The sequence below is a fragment of the Lynx canadensis genome, chromosome D4 (genome assembly GCF_007474595.2).
Source record: "Lynx canadensis isolate LIC74 chromosome D4, mLynCan4.pri.v2, whole genome shotgun sequence".
Classification (NCBI taxonomy): Eukaryota; Metazoa; Chordata; class Mammalia; order Carnivora; family Felidae; genus Lynx; species Lynx canadensis.
In genome coordinates this window covers 85,896,549-85,916,531 of record NC_044315.2, presented here as the reverse complement: position 1 = coordinate 85,916,531, position 19,983 = coordinate 85,896,549, and the positions used below count along the sequence as shown (strand labels likewise).

The 19,983-nt window shown below is 45.9% G+C and overlaps 1 protein-coding gene across 1 annotated transcript in view; it reads right to left on the bottom strand.

Annotated features, from left to right (window-relative positions):
- The window catches only part of GARNL3 (GTPase activating Rap/RanGAP domain like 3), a 149,978-nt gene that overhangs the window by 72,738 nt on the left and 57,257 nt on the right, over nt 1–19,983 (bottom strand). Inside the window, exon 4 of the mRNA XM_030293116.1 lies at nt 10,597–10,671. Within this exon, the coding sequence (XP_030148976.1) occupies nt 10,597–10,671 (75 nt within the window). The remainder of the gene's footprint in view (nt 1–10,596; nt 10,672–19,983) is intronic.

Below are 19,983 nucleotides of genomic sequence, written 5' to 3'. Positions count from 1 at the left end.
TTTGAGAGAGAGCGCATGTGGGTGCACATGCAGGGGAGGGGCAGAGAGAGAGGGAGACAGCAGATCTGTAGCGGTTCCTCGCTGACAGCAGTGAACCCATGAACTGTAAGGCCATGACCCAAGCTGAAGGTGGACACTCAAATGACTGAGCCACCCAGGTGTCCCTATGAGGGCTTTTTTTTTTCAATGATCAAAAAGTTACCTACTTAGGATGCCTGGGTGGCTCAGTCACTTGAGAGTCCGACTTCACTCAGGTCATGATCTCATGGTTTGTGGGTTCAAGCCCTGCATGGGGCTCTGTGCTGACAGCTCAGAGCCTGGAGCCTGCTTGGGCTTCTGTGTCTCCCTCTCTCTGCCCCTTCCCTGCTCGTGCACTGTCTGTCTGTCTGTCTCTCTCTCTCTCTCCCTCTCTCTCTCAAGAATAAACAAACATTAAAAGAATTTTAAAAAAAGTTACCTACTTTTGACTTCACTGAATCCTTAACTAAAATTGGGGGAGGAGAACCCAACACCAAAAAAGTTGTGAGTCTCGCAGGGCAAGACACTTCCTGTCCCTTGTTAAAAATCACATATGATGAGGCGTAAAGACAAGAATACACACAAGAACTGACAAAAGAAAGGATACTAAGCAAAGAAACAAAACAAAGAAGCACCTCTGTCCAAAGACCCCAGAACGACTGTAAAAATGAGTTCCAATTTCTGATGATAAGAAACAGAAGTGGACAGTATAAAGGGCACAAATCTTGAGTGAATCATAAATGATATTTAAAATATGTATATGCCCTTGTGTGACCATTCCCTGGATCAAGACAGAAAATATTGTCAGTACCCCAGAAGGCTCTTTCACTCACTTTCCCCACTCAATACCCAATCATACTCTGAAAGGTAACCATTCTCCTGACTTTTGTCACCACAATTCATTTTACTTGCTCTTGAACCTCACAGAAATGAAATGAGATCATGTGTATTTGCGTCGGGCTCTGTTCTTCAGCATTGAGTCTATGACATTCATCCAGGTTGGGGATGTAGGAACAGTTCATTCTCTTCTATTGCCATGTAGCAGTCCCCTATACGAACGTCACAGCGTATGTATTCACCATTCAGTTGATGGACATACGGACTGTTTCCAATTTGGGGTCATTAAGAATAAAGTCACATCAACATTCTTGTGTCTGTCTTTTGCTGGACATAAGCACTCACTGCTGTTAGTATACATCTGGGGATCAGGGGAGACAAATGTTCAGTTTTAGTATATGTTGCCAAACTTCCAAAGGGGATGTGCCGATTTACACTACTGGTAAGATGGGGAGAGTTCTAGCTTCTCCACATCTTCTGACCAGCTCTTAGCATGTCATTTTCGTGTTAGCAGTTCTGGAGTGGGTGCAGAAGTGCCTAACTATGGCTTTAATACTGCAACAAACCCTAACTCTTTTAAGGATGACCTACTGCACAGAGGATTTCAGAGATACAGAAACTTTGTTTGCAACATTTAAGGTGACAATGACACCAGGAACACTTTACTTGACATCAACAAGCAAGTTCAGAGGAAATATTTTTTAATTTTTATTAAAAAAATTCTTTTTATGTTTGTTTATTTTTGTGAGAGAGGGAGGGACAGAGCGTGAGCAGGGGAGGGGCAGACAGAGAGGGAAACACAGAATCTGAAGCAGGCTCCAGGCTCTGAGCCGTCGGCACGGAGCCCGACACGGGGCTTGAACTCACAAACCACGAGATCATGACCTGAGCTGAAGTCAGACGCTTAGCCGACTGAGCCACGCAGGCGCCCCCAGAGGAAATATTCTAATGGGCTCAATTGCCAGATAACTAAAGCTTAACACTGCAGATGCCCACACTTAGGCCATTGTTTGTTTGTTTATTTAATTAATTTATTGGTTAGATGTTTATTTTGAGAGAGAGAGTGCACATGTTCATGGGGGAGGGGTAGAGGGAGAGAGAGAATCCCAAGCAGGCTCCACACTCACCACAGAGCCCTAAGTGGGGCTCGATCCCATGACTGGGAGATCATGACCCTAGCCAATATCGAGAGTTGGACACTCAACCTACTGAGCCACCCAGGCTCTTACTATGTTATGCCCTTTGAGATAAAGGTTTGCTAAAAGGCATTATGAAGAGTAATACATAAACTCAAATTCTTCTATGCAACAGATGTGCCTGAACATGCCAACAGTGTTAAATGAGTCCTGAGACTAAGAAATCCTGAATCATCCCTGCATTGAATTCCAAGGCCCACAAAACCTCTTTGTTGACCTTCATGGTTTTTTCTTCACCTTGTTTATACTTGTGGGATGAGAAGGAGAGAAACTGAATGAATCTGGCCAGGATATTTTGAGGAGAATGTAATCAGAATCCACATATAAACACCCTCATTTTATCTGACTATTCGCTCATGGTTGACTTTAAGCAGGAAAGCCACACAACATGGGCTACAGATGAGACCCCTTGTTTTATATAATGCCTGGGAGTTTTCATAGTTTTTTTCCAGAGTGAAGTTCAGTTAGTGAGTGAATGCATTTATTTCAGTTTCTAGGTTTAAATTGCAGAGGGAACACTGGCAGTAGAGAATATGGTCTTTAAAAAAAAATACACTAAAATCTTTGGAATTGCAAATGGAAATGTAAGCTGGTTGAAAAAACTGAAACCACACATAAATTAACATCCCTTTCTCTTCCCCATCTTCCACGCCCTGGTACACAGCCTTTCCCTCTAATAACCATTCTACCAGGTTGGTATGGATATTCCCAGACCTTTGTACGCATTCATAAAGGTGTGTTTACTATGTACGTACGTGCACACGTCACACGTCCGCATCCACGTGCATATATACACATACATTCATAACACACACGTATATGCATATACACACAATTTCTTTTCATAAATGGGATGGTCGTGTAGCTATTACACTGAGGCTTATTTTTTTTCCACTAAAGAAAATATCTTAGAAATATTTTTATGCCGGTACATTCAGATCGACCTTGTTCTTTTTGACTATATGGATTTTTTAAAAAATTAAACACTACTGTTGAGTAGAGATGTGCAAAATATGTAAACAGCATAAAAAGGGCTTGACGTGGAAAGTTTAGGTTTTCCGACTTCTTTCCTGACCTGCCGCTTCCCTTCTCCAGAGGCAATCGCTGTTAAATTCTTCTGTGTCCTTTTGGAGACTCTCTTGCATATTGACAGACATATTTATCTTTCTTTTTGGTTTGCTTTTAAGGAAATGGGATGATAAACTAATCATTCCGGAACTTGCTTTTAGGACTAATCCTATCGTGAACATTTTGCTATGGTATGCACCAAAGCTTCATTCTTTCTAACAGCTACTAAGCATTACACTGTATAAATGTATCATAATTTATGTAATTATTCCTCTACTGATGGAAATGGAAGTTGTTTCCAGGTGTTTTTTTTTTTTTTTCTATTTTAAATAATGCTATAATACACCTCCTAGCAGCACTGCTGGCCAAATGGTATACACATTTTTAATTATTGCTAATTGCCCTCCCAAAAGACTGTACTTGTTTACATATACCCCAACAGTGTGTAAGAGAATCCTCCCACATGAGGGAAGGGAGATTTATGAAAAGCTCAAAGACTGTCCCTCTGTTCCACAATATACTAATTGATATATACAAGTGAGCCGTAAGGGAGGTCTCCAGTGATCCACCCAGGGGTCACACTCATTTTAATTAATAATCTGAATGAGCACGCAGATGGCAGAAGCAGCACACTGGAAGGTATTTTAAAGCTTCTCAGGGCGTTAGCTAATAGGACAGGTGACAGAATCAAGATGTCAAAAAAACCTCTTGACAATAAGCAGTTATGAGACATGCTGATGAGATGAAATTCAGTATGGACAATGCAAAACCCTATTTGGGGACAAGTCCAAACTGCATGAGTACAGGACGGGGAAGGCCAGGTGCTGCAAAGCAGGGATTGGTGCTCATTTTACCCACCAGGAAACCGAGTCTCGGAGAAGTTGGGTCGTAAACTGGCGAGTGATAGAGCTGAGGCGGGAACCCAAGTTTGCTTGACTCCCAAAATGGTCTACACACTACACATACCATGATGCCACCTCATAGCCCAGTAAGAGCGCACGTGAGAAAGACTGAGGTGAGGGGTAGCATATGGAAGGTTCTTAATGAGGCTTCAGACAAAGAGAGCGTGCAAAGGACAGAAGGGGACGAGTGTGCTCCACCCTGTGGCTGTGGGGGGGTGCACCTGGAGCCCCGAAATCAGTTCTGAGCACCTCAACTTGACACTAAACAACCTCTCCGGTGGCCAAGGAGTAGCAGTGAGGCTGGCGATAAGTGGAACGGAGTCCACGTCTTAGGAGAAAAGCAGCAGATGTCCTGGAATGCTTGAGGGCCTATCATGCTGAAGAGGGCTAAGCCGTACACCGTGGGCTACAGAAAATGTAAACAGAAATGCTGAGTGGAAAATACAGATGATCAATACCATCCCATAAAAAGAACCCTTGGAATTTCCTGAGCAACGAGGGTAGCAGGAGTTTCTTTTGTGGTAAGGAGGTGACACTTGCTGGGTGTCTGCAGAGCTGTAGGATGGGCCTGGCTGTTGGAAAAGACCAAGCCTTGATCAGAAGCTTGTAGCTTTCAGCCCCAAGGTGAAGCCTGTGGGAGGGGAAGGGCTGCAGAATGACTTAATCATTGGCCCAACGATTTGATCATTACGCTTACGTGCTGGAACCCCTTCGTGGTGGGGTCCGGGGATCTTCCAAGGTGCTGGGAGGATGGTCCTCCCGGCAGGAGCATGGAAGGTCCGTGCCCAGTGCATCTCTCCCATTTGGAGGCTCCTAAGTCGCACCCTTTGTAATAAACTGGTGATAGTAAATAAAGTGCTTTCTGAAATTCTGAGTCGTTTTAGTAAATTATTGGACCTGGGGGGTGGGGGGTTGTGAAAACCTCCAACTTTGCAGCCAAGTGGGACAGAAGTGTGGGTGACCGGGGACCTGATACTTGCACCTGGTGTCTGAAGCGAGGGCAGTCTTGTGGCGCTAACTCTGGGTAGCGTCAGAATTGAACTGAATTGTAGGACACTCAGCTGGTGTCCAGCAGAAAACAACTGATGGAGGAGGAAGCAAGTTTCCCTTTCTAGCAGGGGTATTCAAGCAGGGGCCGATGAGCTCCCTGTGGTGAAGTTGCTGCAGGGACTCATGACTCACGCAGGGTGCGGGCCTGGCCTAGATGAACTCTAAGGCAGTAAGGAATAGTGGACGGATGGGTGCTGATCTGCAAACTTCTTATCAGTCCAGGGCCAAGTGTACAGCCATGGAGGGCAAGCATCTAGGAACATTTACAAGCAACTTGAGGTTCCTGTGACACCAAAGTCATGTTCAGTGGATTCGTTTCTTTAAATAGAATCCAGACCTATCTGGGTGTTAGAAAATTTGGTGGGGAGTTATACCAACGGGGTGCTGTATACTGGTCGCGCGTAGGAGGGCCACACTGAGTTCTACGACCGATTGGAAATAAAAAAGTGGGTCCTTTACCATCAGTGGTCTCAGAAACACTGCTCGGCCTCACTGTGACATCCCTGGGACCCATCCTATCTGGGTAGGGCTTTTCCTCTTACTTTGCACCAAGCCCCCTCAATGTTTTCCCCACAGTACTTACCAAAATTTGCTATCCTCTGATTGTGCCTGTGTTACTTGCTGTTTTGACTGCTCCCCCTGCCAGTCTAAGAGGCCACCAGGGCAGGGACGTCCGCAGTCTTACTCCTGAGTGGCCAGTGCACTGGCTGTCCGGCACCGAGATATGATCCAAAGAATGAAGGTGGAATGACTTGACATGCTGCGTGAAAGGCACTCCTGATACAGCTTGGGTTTTGGGTAATGATGGGCTAGGTCATTCAGTCCATGCTCCCACTGAAAAAACTAAAACTACTAGAAAAATATTAAAAACATCTCCTTAAAAGCCCTGGAATGCTCATAAGATAGTCAGGAATTACCAGCCCAAACAGGCAAGAGGGAAGCCAGAGAGGTAAGAGGACCATGGGTATCTTTTTAGCTTGAGGATACGTGTCAATCCTAGCAAAACTAAACTTGGGGCAAAGAATCAAAACCCCAGACCTGCTGAAGCAGGGAAGTCTAATAGGAGACCCAGCCCACATGATGCTAGGGCCCCAAAGGGTTAAACGTCGAAGGAAAACGTGAATCAGAAGAGACCCCTCTACCCCAAAGACTGGAGGGCAGGTTGCCACAGTGCGGAGCAGAGCCAGGCGGGGAGCGCCTCTGAGGTGTTGTGTCCACAAGCCAGGCTTCACGTAAACTTTCAGCTCCGTTCTGCATCACTGGGGTGGTTTGGAAAGTCTGAAGCTGGGAATTTAGTTTACGGTGTCTGGCAAAAGAAAATGCAAACCCTCACTCCGATTCTGACATCAGCTCAAATTTGTTTTTTCCCCCATCACCAAGCATTTCTCCGACACCAGCTGGGTGTTCTGAAACTCCACTCCATTCTGACACCATCTCCCTGGAGACAGCCTCAGATCCCACAGGTGAAGGGCTTCGTCCTACCAGACCGCCTTCCTTCTGCCACAGATGTCTATCTCAAGACCAGGTTGTCATTTGTCCTTCTGACCAACTGGCTACAGATTGGAGGTTCCAATGACCCCCTCCTGTGTTCGATTAATTTGCTAGAGAGGCTAACAGGACTCAAGAGAAACATTTTACTCATTAGATTGTTGGCTTAACTACTAACTAGATTTATTATAAAAGGATGTAACTCAGGAACAGCCAGACAGAAAAGACTCATAGGATGAGGTATGGGGATGCCCTCCGGGCCTGCCACTCTCCCCACATCTCCCGTGTTCCCCACCCAGAAGCTCTCTGAACCCTGTCCTTTGGGTTTTTATGGAGACTTCACTGATCGATTAAATCACCGATTGAACTGGGATTGATTAAATCATTGGCCGTTGGCAACTGAACTCAGTCTTCAGCACTTCTCTTCTCCTTGGAGGTTGGGAGCCAGGGGTGGGATGAAAAGCTCTACCCCCTGCAAGTGGGTGGGAAATTTCTCTAGTAGCCAGGCCCCCATCCCTAGGGGCTTTCCTATAGTCACTTCATTAATGTGACAAAAGATACCTTTATCACCCTCTCACTTAGGACACTCAAGCGTTTGGGCAGCTCTGCGTCAGGAAGTGGGCCAAAGACCAAATATATATTTCTTATTTTTTTTTATTTTTTTTATTTTTTATTTTTTTCAACGTTTATTTATTTTTGGGACAGAGAGAGACAGAGCATGAACGGGGGAGGGGCAGAGAGAGAGGGAGACACAGAATCGGAAACAGGCTCCAGGCTCTGAGCCATCAGCCCAGGGCCCGACGTGGGGCTCGAACTCACGGACCGCGAGATCGTGACCTGGCTGAAGTCGGATGCTTAACCGACTGCGGCACCCAGGTGCCCCTATATTTCTTATTTTGAATCACAAGGTAACATTGCCTACTAAAAGGCAGCTCAGCCTGGGTCTCCTATTAGTCCTGAAAATTCATTTTCTAGAACAACACTGGCACATCACTAGGCGGCTGCGCGCACAGAGAAACACAGGACACTACCACACCACGAGCACAGGCCGGCTTCACATACTGCAGTTCTCCATCACAGATGGTAAAATCAGTGTACTGATGATGTGTAAAGAAATCAAGGCATATTCGACATTATCTTCAACGGAACGGTAAGTCTAAGAAGTGACTGAGCCGGGGCGCCTGGGTGGCTCAGTTGGTTAAGGGTCCGAATCTAGATTTCGGCTCAGGCCATGATCTCACGGTTCATGAGATCAAGCCCTGAGTCGGGCTCTGGGTGCTGACAGCATGGAGCCTGTTTGGGATTCTCAGTCTCCCCCTCTTTGTCTGCCCCTCCCCTGCTCACGCTCTCGCGCTCTTTCTCCCACAAGATAAACAAATAAAAACTTAAAGAAAAAAGGAAGTGACTCAGCCACCTTGAACTAGACAATGTTTCTTTGAAATGATACAAAAAGCACGAGCAACAACAAAAAAAAATAGATGGACGAGACATTAAATTTAAAAACTTCTGCGCTTCAAAAATCACAGTCAAGAAAGTGAAAACACAGTCTGCAGAACGGGGGAGGATTTTTGCGAATTGCGTATCTGATAAAGGTCTAGGATCCGTATGGTATAAACAGCTCTTAAAATTCAATAAAAGGAGAAACAGCCCAATAATGAAATTACTTTGCAATTTGTTTCTTTGTGTGTTTGAAAATTTTTAAGCAAGCTCCATATATCGTCCCTTCTAGTGCACTGACGGCTTTAACTAACTTAGAGCAAGCCAGCTTTTTTTTTTTTTGCCCCGAGTCTCATGTGGCACTAAGGTCTTTTATCAGAGTGTACATTACACTGGCCGGAGGCTTTTAACTAAAGACCATCGATACAAAACACAGGCGCAGCGCTCCAACTCAGGGCTCATGCTCAGTGGTTCAGGTAGAAACAAAACTGAAAACAGTGTTTGAGCCCTGATATCATATTTCCCAGAGAAGCAATCTGAGACAGGACTGTGTTTTGAACACAACAGACCACAGTGATTTGTGAAATCAGTAACTCCACCAAACGGTTCCAAAGATGTTAAGTGAACTGCCCACAGTCACGCTGCTGGTGAGTTGTGGACTCACCATTTGAACCCAGGCGGTCTGACTCCAGAGCCTCTGGAGGCGATTTCTAATCCCTCCAGTCCAGAGGCATGGCCAGAGGACTCAGCCAGGTGCGGAGCGTTTTGTGAGCCTAGGACCACATTTATGTCTGTCTTTGGAAGTGTGGATTTCCTCTAGACGTCAGTTCCGGCAGGGGGCAGAGTGGTGCTTACGTGGGGTGGGGAAAGTCCAGTACAGCTTGCTCATTCGAGGCTGGGCTAACGTTCTGCAAAACTTTTGGTAGCACGAGGATGTCTTGAGGCACAAAAACCTCTGGGGTCTCTTGGTACTCAGGTTTTCAAACTAGAAACTCAGCACGGTGGCTGCTAGCTTTGTGAGCACTGGAAAATGAAGACTTAAGTGTTTCTGCTTCTGGCTTAGCTCCTGGGACACAGTTGGCTGCCCGAGTCTGCGGTAATAAGACTGTCTTATTTCAGGAGCTGGGCCATTTGGGGAGGGCTGTTTCCAAGCTTCAAAAGCAAATTCCCCCGGGAGTTCCTTCCTCTGCGTGGGTCAGTTGACATCATTTTGGAAAAGGAGTAAGTGGGCGCCTATTCAGAGGTCTGGCCTAAGACGGGATGGCCTCCTCATGCCTCACGGAGCAATGGCGAGGATGCCATGTCTGGATATGTGAAGTTAAGGCCACAGCTGAGATGAGAGAGAATCTCCCGAATGCCGTGGCCTTTCAAGTTAAATCCACAGCCTTTCACCAAGAATCTGATTAAGGAGGTGGTCAGGAAAGCAAGGCTGGCAAGACAGCGGCGATCGTGTTAACAACCACAACCACAACCACGATCACTCTTACAGCTACCGCTTATTGAGTGCGTACTAGATGGCGGGCACAGTTCCAACAGCTTTATCAGCTTGGCTCACTTATTCTTTTCAATAATCCTGAGACACTTACATTTTATAGATGAAGAAACCGAGGCTCGGAAAGGCTGGGTCACTTGCTCAGGGACATACTGCTAGAAGGTAGGGGAGGTATAACTTGAACCCAGGCTTGTCTGACTCCAAAGCTGGGCTAGGGGCTGCTAAAGCACTCTGACGGCCTGTCTCTCAGGGAGAGGGCAGAGAAGGAAAATGGGGGATTACACCAGACTCTGTGTGTAGTTCTGGGAGGCAGACCTCAAAGAGTAGAGTGGGCAGTGGAAGTCTGAAGAAAGACCAGGAAGGTGCATCCCTGCGGCCAGCAGCAAGCAAGACCAGGAGACCCCAGAAAGAGGGCTTGGGCCCAGGGACGGTGGACAGGCACCCTGCCCTGGTGTCTTCTTGGAATAAAGACAACATGTGGTAATTGCAGTAACTCTTGCCTCTCTCTCCCGAGTCCTGTGTTGCTCATGTGGCACAGCCAAGCCGACTAGCTTGGCCAAGGGGAAGAGCTGGGATTCTGGGGCCAAACACAAAAGGTGTCATGGCTGTGAATTCTTCTTCGGTTCCACTGCTGGCAGACTACCTTTATGTCTCCCTGGCTTTATTATAGATCTTTTTCTTTTCTTTTTTTTTTAATGTTTATTTTTGAGAGAGCGCAAGCGAGAGAGGGGCAGCGAGGGGGGACACACAGGATCTGAAGCAGGTCTCCAATTCGTGAACCATGAGATCATGACCTGAGCTGAAGTCAGACGCTCAACCGACTGAGCCACCCAGGTGGCCCTATTAAAGATCTTTTAAAGGGTCTGCATCACCCTATTACCAGCACCGTTCATACAAAGAATAATGGCATTTTCCCTTCACATCTGCTTCAAGTGAAGCTCTAAAGAGCTCCATTTAGCTCTTCCTAGGCTGCACTGAGGCAAGTGTTCTGTGGTAACGAGCATCACAAACGCCTCACTGCTGTATCGCAGGTGCTACAGCCATGGCTTAGCTCCTGGGGCTATAATCACGTGCTTAGTGACAATACAGGGGGACGGGGCTTCTTTACCTCATCTGAAGAGCCATTTTCCACTCTGAATCTTCCAGCCCTTTGGATGGCTCCATCGGCGTCACTAGAAATAAGCTAGGAGACAAGAGAGCTCTCAGTTAGGTAGCTGGGTCACCATGTGGAAAGCCCCTTCTGTCCGTCTGTGTCCGCCCCATAAGTAAGCCAAATCCTACGAGAGCTGGAGGGCCCAGCCTAGAAGAGAACGGTCTTTCTGAAGCTCTGCCAGCCAAGCCCTCACACAGTCGGCCCCCACAGTCTTTAGGAAGCTGAAGAGTGAGGACTCCCTGCCCCCTACAACCCACAAGAGTAGGGAAACAAGAGCATCAAATCTAAACGTGAACATTTGAATAAAATCTAAACGTGGACACATTCCAAAACTGAACAAATATTAAAGTAATGCTCCCTGGAAAAACAACCTTAATACACATCACATGTGGACAAGTGCAGCTCACAGATGGCCAAACTGAAAGCCAAGTCTCAAGTTCGGCCGTCTTCACAGGAAAGCCTAAAAAACAATTAATGGCTGGCATGAACTCAAGGCTCTACTAACATCAGAGAAAGCTCTTGTGCCTCAGTTTTAAACGGTCTCCACAAGGCCAATTAGCCCCTTCCCAGGCAGGCGGGCTCAGTGTGAGCTCTGGCAACATGATGCTTGCAAACAGGCAGTCTTCAAGAAGCTCACTGGTAGGGTGACATGAGTGAGATCCGGCGTTGGTGTGTCAGTCCGAAAATGACTGATCCAAGATTTCATTTATTTTCTCCCAAAACGCCTAGAGTTCTCAGTAGCAACTTGGGAAAATGACATCTTTTTTTTTTTTTTTTAAACTTTTAAATCTGTCCACAATTTGTAGCAAAGATGTGGCAAAAATTTCCATTTCCCAGACTCATTAGAAAGTGCTTGCCCTGGCAGGGGTGGGGGACACTTCTTACCTAACTCAAGACTCACCTGGTCAAACACATACACAATTTCTTAAGAAAGATTGTTAGCTCATAGTTTTGCTCGTGTTAAGAGACATGAAGGTGTGGAAATGCAAGAAAATCAGAGGAAAACTTCCCAAGGACAACGATTTGCAAAAGGCTTATAAATCTTTTCCACGATAATTATAAAAATAACAGTATCTATTTTTTCAAAAATTTTTAAAATGTTTATTTTTGACAGAGAGAGAGACAGAGCATGAGTGGGGGAGGGGCAGAGAGAGAGGGAGACACAGAATTGGAAGCAGGCTCCAGGCTCTGAGCTGTCAGCACAGAGCCCGACGCGGGGCTCAAACTCACAGACCACGAGATCATGACCTGGGCCGAAGTCGGACATTCAACCGACTGAGCCACCCAGGCGCCCCAACAGTATCTATTTTTTATCGAGCATTTATCCACGCCCTGTACTCTTCTGACCTTCACATGCATTGTCTCATTTAACTCTCAAAACAGCAAAACAGGTGGGTACCATCACTGTTCTCATTTACCAATGAGGAAACTGAGGCAGAGAAAGGTAAATAAAATAACCCCAGTTGTAGTCACATACTGGTTAGTACGTGGTAGGCCTGGGGATGTAAACACAGGCAGACAGACTTCAGAAACCCATTATCCTTACCTAACCGTCCACCATGGAAAGTCCACGAAAAGGCGCAGGTTTTAAACCTATTCTTTATCCTGCAAAACCATTTCTAAAAATAAATGAAAGGATTTTTATATGTATGTTTAGCTATTTATGGCATCAGATTATTCCATGGTCGGTAAACTGAAGATGAGCCACAGAGACTGTGTGGTATAGAATTTATCCCTGCCTGGGACACCTGGGTGGCTCAGTCGGTTAAGTGTCTGACTTTGGCTCAGGTCATGATCTCACAGTCTGTGGGTTCAAGCCCTGCATCGGGCTCTGTGCTGACAGCGTGCAGTCTGCTTTGGATCTGTCTCCCTCTCTCTGCCCCTCCCCTGCGCACACACTCTCTCTCTCAAAATATAAACATTAAAAAAAAAGAACTTAACCCTACCCAACAGAAGTGTGGCCTTTGGCCTCGGCTTCGGAGAGGTGATCTCTGAGGCCTGGAAATGTTCTGCAGGAGTGTCTATTTACCTGGCACTTTGAGCCATACAGGAGAAGAACAGGAGTTGTGGTGGGGGCTTTGGGTTACACGGTATGAGATCTACCTCTGGACACCAAGGCTCAGGTGAGCCTCCCTGGTGCATGTACTGCCACATGTCCTTGCCAGGAGGAGTTAATGCTGTCCGTGACCCTACTGGGAGAGGACACCAGGAAGCTGCATACGGAACCCTCCTGGATTCTGTCCCGCGTGCCTGTTCCCTTGGCTGATCCTAATCTGTAACCTTTTGCTGTAATAAACCATAAACGAGTTTAACAGCCTTACCTAGACTCTGTGAGTCTCCTTCTGGCAAATGATTGAACCTGAGAGTAGCCCTGGGGTCTCTGCAGTGAATGTCAAAAGTGAGGTCTGGTAGGCTGTTGCCTAGTTTAGAGAGGCCAATTCTAAAGTATAAGGGCAAGATGAATGCAGTTCTCCTGGCATCACTGCCATTTTCACAGGGGGAACTATAGAGGATTCAGTGTCAATTTCTTCTTTGCCTACGAGCTTCTACTCATGGTCTGTTAAAATATTAAAATTTAGGCCACAGCAAACAGGTTTCAAGTCAAGTGTTCTTGGTGTAGGCTGCCTCAAGGGCTTTGGGAGAAGTGTTCTGAGGTCGCATCTGGAGAGGAAAGAGAGCTGCAGTCAATTAATTACGTCTGACACAGGTGTATAAAGAGACAGGAGGATGAGCACTCCCCTGAATTAGAGGTTGGTAGATACAGTCCTTGCTGGAGCTGGTAACAACCAGAATTCAAAGCCTTGGGAGAAGAGCTGACAGTCATTCACTGATTCACTCATTCACTCATATAACAAATACAGAATGTCGACCACTATACTCCAGACACTGACGGGCACAGGCAATAATGCCCTTTCCTGTGCTGAGATCAGAACAAGAAGGTTATTGCTTGTCTTGCTTCAAAGGTTCAAGAAGCAGAAAGGAAGAACATGTTCAATGATCTGATGGCTGGAAGGAATCTGGCTCCCTCTGAACTTAGGATCCCGAAACCCACAGGCACTGAACTCGGGCCTCAGGCTGACCTGGTTTTAACTCTCTCACCTTTCCCGTCTCTACCACCAGCATCCGCACCCAAGTCGCTGTCATCTTTACCCCAGATGACTGCAACCGCCTCCTATCAGGTTGATGCACCCAGGCACCCTTGCTTCTCTCCGACCCAGTCTGCACACCGTAGCCGGGCAATTTTGGCAAACTGCATCTGTGACTGTCCCACGATCTCACCTCTGTCCACACTGCTCCTTCTCACCAGAGGACCTGCAAGGAAGGCCTCTCCCATTTTCCCCTAAAGAACTCCTGCTCACCTTTCAAATTCACTGCAGTCAGGGGACTTCCCCGCCCTTGCCGCCTGGGAAAAGTTCTAGGGCACTCCTGTTGAGTTGTGAGTTACATTTCTTTGTGTGATTACTTGATTCATGCTGTTTCTTCTCATGTGCTCCCTCTACTCCCCAACGATAAGCTCCATGGAGACAGCGATTATGTTGGTTTTTCTCCCCACTGCATCCCCAAAGCTAAGCACACTGTCTGACGGTATAAATGTTCACTAAATACTTTGCAAATAAAACATATGTGAATGGGCTGATGCCAAATTCCTACTGAAATGACCAAAGGAATATAAAAATGCAGGCAAGATCGATGCCAGTTCTGGAAACCAGAGGTTCATGACTCAAGCAAGAAATTTCCAGGAAATCCTACCAGGTCTATCATAAAGGAAAGACCAAAGTGAAGGACAGGCCAAAGGACCTAAATCACCACGTGCAAGGGAAAGTGAAGCTTCGCAGTAACTGAATCAGATCTAGCACATCAGACTGGCACCCTGAGCTCCTGCTGGCAGGGCCTGCCTCAGGTGAGTGTGGGTGTGAGGGCAGTAGGTGGGCAGGTGACTTACAGGTCACGCTGGCAAAGCGATTTGGTGCTGGCACGCAGAATGGCAGTCCCAGGGCTCCCCCTCACAGCTGGTCTGGGCAGCTGGCTAAATAAAGCAGAAGGTACCAGGCTGGCTGGTCCTGATGAAGACTGGAACACCAGCCGACGCGAAAGGAAACAGTGCTCCAATGAACTTGGCGATGAGGACGATAGCGATGCAGAAAAAAATCCTTCTGATGCAGCAGAGAAGCTATTTCTGTCCACAGTTTCTTTTCTGTTATTCCTCATACCTGTGATCTGGCCAATTGAAACTACAGGAAATTGAAACTCTCCTCATCATTGGAAGATCTGACTCAGGAATGAAAGTGTCTGTCAGAACCCATCTAAATGTCTGATACTATACAATGCAGAAGTCCCCTGCCCCAGCTCTTCCTATGGGGTGCAGGGTTCTGGCTACCACCAAGATACACTCCAGCCAACTTCTACAGTAATGGAGCGTAGCTGGGCTCATGGCTAGACCAGTGTCCCTCAAGGTGGCTGTCTGACTTAATTCCTTTCGCTTGAAGGTGGCTCCAAGTCCCAGGTGGCATGTAGCGAGCTAGGCCCGTGTGCCTCAACTTTTCCTCTAGGAGATACCAAAAAGAACAATGAACAAATCCCAGGGAAAGCAAGGGGAAGGAATCAATAAAAATATCAGAGTAGAAATTATAGATTCAAAAAGACAGCAGAATCAATAAACACATCCAAGAAATCACGAGCAAGTCTGATTTTAAAAAGCAAGGAACAAACACAAATGCAGAGCCATAATATAGAAAATATAACTAAGAAGAAAGAGATTTTTTTTTTTTTAAAAGCTGGACAGAATGCTCCATGAGATGACGTGAGCATTCCCAAAACCTTCAAGGAAACGGAAATTCTCCAGGAAGATATACAAAATGAAAACTGGTTTCAGAAATGAAATACCAGTGGCTACATGTAGAGCTGGGGCGGTAGTCAGAACATGGCCCCACAGAGGGGGCCCTGGCTCAGAGGGACTTCTGAGGCCAGGGCCCCGTCCCCCACATGACAGCACATGCTCACTCACAGGGAGGCGGTCAAGGGTCCCCTCAAAGAAGAAAGGAGCAGAATCCCTTTGCATCATTTTGATGCAGAAGTTCAGGGAAAGGGGGTTCACATGTATGTGACATCAGTGATAGAAAAGGGGACGGGATTTTTATTTTATTTTCCTTTATCTTGTCTCCCATCTGTGATTTGGTCATACGTCAAAGGAAGGGCCGAGCTGAGGAAAGCTGCCCAAGAGAGAGAAAAAGAAGGCGGTGAATCAGACGACCATTTGGCTAGCGAGGGATTCCTTCAGAGTTCTTGCCCTGCCCAATACTGCAGCCACCAGCCCCATTTAAATTTATTTTTCCATCACTTACAAGAAAAGATAATAAAGTCCGCTTCCTCAGTTGCACTAGTGACATTCGGATGCTTGGTGTTTCCACATGGCTACTAGACTGGACAATACAAATCACAAATCGCCACAGTCCCAGAAAGTTCTGTCAGACAGGACTGTGACGTGCTGGACATGGAGGTCACTCTGGGTGACTGGGACCAAACCGGCTTCTCAGGCTGAAATTCCTTCAGTTAGTTAAATACACTAAAAACGCTGGAAATTCATGGAAATTTAACATCTTGAGTAGAGGCTTTGGTCCAAACTCGGCCAAACCATAACGATTCATTTAACACTAAACTGTGTTCAATGTAATAGATGTTTTGTTTCTGGAAAAAAAGGTAATATCCAAACAATTACACCTATTTGTATGATTTAACAAATTAATTTAAAAGAAAAAAATTAAAAACAGGAAGCATAAAATGTTATTCATTGACTGCTGTAAGTAACAGTATTATTCGTTTAATATTATAGGCAATTAAATGAGAATATTTCCTACGTTAATATGAATATGTAATTTTTCAAAAACAAAAGGCTCTTTTTCTCTTAATTGCTTTGGTTCTTGGGGCTGGTGTCTGTTTCCATTCTAGGATTCCCTGGGATCTCTCTCTTTTTTTTTTTTTTTTAAGTTTATTTGTTTATTTTGAGAGAGAGAGAGCACGTGCACAGGGGAGGGGAAGAGAGAGAGGGAGAGAAAGAATCTCTGGCAGTCCCGATCCCACAAACCACAAGCTCGTGACCTGAGCTGAGATCAAAAGTTGAAAGCTTAAATGACTGAGCCACCCAGGTGCCCCCCACTCAGCCCAGGATCTCTGTTTATCATGCACTGTGTACTTCACATTCAGGTATATAAATCACAGAAACAGTATTTTAACCTAGAAAAAATACCTCAAAAAGTTAATATACATCTTAAAAAATTGTATTTCAGATTTCTTAAAGCAATTTTTTTTTTTTTAAGGGGCACTGGGGTGGCTCCAGTCGGTTAAGCATCCAACTCTTGGCTTCAGCTCAGATCATGATTTCACAGTTCATGGGATTCTCTCTCTCCTTCTCTCTCTGCCCCTCTCCCGGCTCATTCTCTCTCAAAATAAATAAATATTTAAAAGTTTATTTATCTGAGAGAAAGGGTGGGTGGAGGGCAGGGGCAGAGAGAGAGGGAGACACAGAATCTGAAGCAGGCTCCAGGCTCTGACCTCCAAACTAGTCAGCCCAGAGCCTGATGCGGGGCTCGAACTCAAGAACTGTGAGATCATGACCTGAGCCAAAGTCGGACGCTTAACCAACGGAGCCAACCAGACACCAGATTTCTACACACTTCCCTCCTCATTTCCTTTCTTTACAATGAGTGGTTCCGAGTGTGAGTTTCAACATCCAACTGTTTAGGTTCAAATCCCAGTTCTGCACTTATTAGTTGTGAGACCTTGGGCAAATCACTCAATTTTTCCTCTCTAAATTTTAGTTTATCTCTAAAATAGGGACAATGGTTGTAGCCACTCCCAGTCTTATGGAGAACATCCAATAATATAAAACAGTGCCTGGACATAGGGAGTGCTCAATAAATGTTATAACAACACATATACTAATCAGATGATTAATATAAAATTCTCTGATTGGCACATGTACCCCAATGTTTATAGCAGCGCTTTCAACAGTAGTCAAATTATGGAAAGAGCCTAATTGTCCATCAACTGATGAATGGATACAGAAGATGTGGTTTGGGGCGCCTGGGTGGCTTGGTTGGTTAGGCATCCGACTTCGGCTCAGATCATGATCTCGCGGTCCGTGAGTTTGAGCCCCGCGTCAGGCTCTGTGCTGACTGCTCAGAGCCTGGAGCCTGTTTCAGATTCTGTGTCTCCCTCTCTCTCTGCCCCTCCCCTGTTCATGCTCTGTCTCTCTCTGTCTCAAAAATAAATAAACGTTAAAAAAAAAAAAGATGTGGTTTATATATACCATGGAATACTACTTGGCCACGAGAAAGAATGAAATCATGCCCTTTGCAGCAACATGGATGGAACAGGAGGGTATTATGCTAAATGAAATAAGTCAGAGAAGGACAGATATCATATGTTTTCACTCATATGTGGAATCTGAGAAACCTAACAGAAGACCGTGGGGGAAGGAAAGGGGAAAAAATAGTTACAGAGAGGGAGGGAGGCAAACCACAAGAGACTCTTAAATACAGAGAACAAACTGAGGGTGGATGGGGGGTGGGGGAGAGTGGAAAATGGGTGATGGGCATTGAGGAGAGCACTTGTTGGGATGAGCACTGGGTGTTGTATATAAGCCAATTTGACAATAAAGTATATTCATAAAAAATAAAATAAATGTAATCCCCTGATTATTATGGTTAGTATGATTAAACTGTTTTAAAGCTTAATTTAAATGCTTGTAAGCTCTGTTTAAACATCTGTCTATCTAGCAAACAGTAGCGAGAACCTATTTTTCAGGGCCTGTACTAACTGCTGAACTTATAAAGACAAATGCAACATGATCGTTGCCCTGGAGGAGCCCAAAGCCTAGTGGGAGAGAAGCACACATATAAACAGATAAATCACCACACAACCTGGTTAAATGTCATAACAGTAGCAAGAATGGGGTGCTGGGGAGGTCAGGGGCTGGAGAGACCAACTGTGCCCGGGGGAACTGGAGAAGGTTTCATCGCTGTAATGAAATTTATTCTGGAAGGTGTACAGGACCTTTGAGAAATGATTTCCAACAGAAGCAGATTTTTTTTTAATTTAACTACAAATACGAGTCAAGAAAACCCATTTGACTCTGTCTATGCAAATCACAGGCGCACACACGCGTGCACGCACACGCACACACCTGACTTAGAAAGTACTACTCAGAAGGAATGAAAGAAAGTTTAAATGTTTCCATCAAAAACAATTGTTGGGGCACCTGGTGGCTCATTTGGTTAAGCGTCTGGCTCTTGGTTTTGGCCCAGGTCATGATCTCACAGCTTGTGAGTTTGAGCCCTACATCAGGCTCTGCGCTGACAATGTAGAGCCTCCTTGGGATTCTCTCTCTCCCTCCCTCCCTCCCTCCCTCTCTCTCTCTCTCATGTAAATAAACTCTAAAAAAATTGTTGAATTAGGGCACCTGGGTGGCTCAGTCGGTTAAGCGGCCGACTTCAGCTCAGGTCACGATCTCGCGGTCTGTGAGTTCGAGCCCCACGTCGGGCTCTGTGCTGACAGCTCAGAGCCTGGAGCCTGTTTCAGATTCTGTGTCTCCCTCTCTCTCTGACCCTCCCCTGTTCATGCTCTGTATCTCTCTGTCTCAAAAATAAATAAATGTTTAAAAAAAATTGTTGAATCATTTTCTACACCTGAAACTAATATAACACTGTATGTTAACTATACTTCAGCAAAAAAAAAAAAAAAAAAAAAGGTGGGGAGTGGAGGTAAATGGGGCCTATAGATGGGTACAATGAACCATCCCCCGACTGGTGAGTGCTGCACCTGGAGCCCGTCTCCTAGTCACTCTTGATTCACTTCTCCTGCAGGGAGAGGCAAGGGGCAGGGTACAGGGACCAGAGATGCTCTCTTTCTCCCTCTCCTCACCTTGATCCTATTCTGCTTGTGCCAAGGGACAGGGAGAAGACTTGGGGGCCTGGGCAGCTGGAGTGCTGACCACCAGCACGCAGGTCAGACCACCCAGGTTGGTTAGATGATCCTCCAGCCAGGAGAATAGATGTTGGTCGAGAGAGAACCACCGAGGCCTCAGATCTGGGCTCAGACTCTTCATCGTCATCATCATCCCTGGCCACCACCCTCAGCAAATGCAGCATCCATCACGAGGATTCACCTGCTGTCTTGAGCTCATGTCCTCTGCTTTCTCAAATCCAATGACCTCACTTATTTCATGGCTTTACCACTGCTAAAACCCCAAACACGTTCTCACTCACACTGCCATAGCTCTGTCATCACATATGTAGCTTGTAACCCACTTTGGCACTTTTAGTAAATGTCCTGGCTGGCACCCGT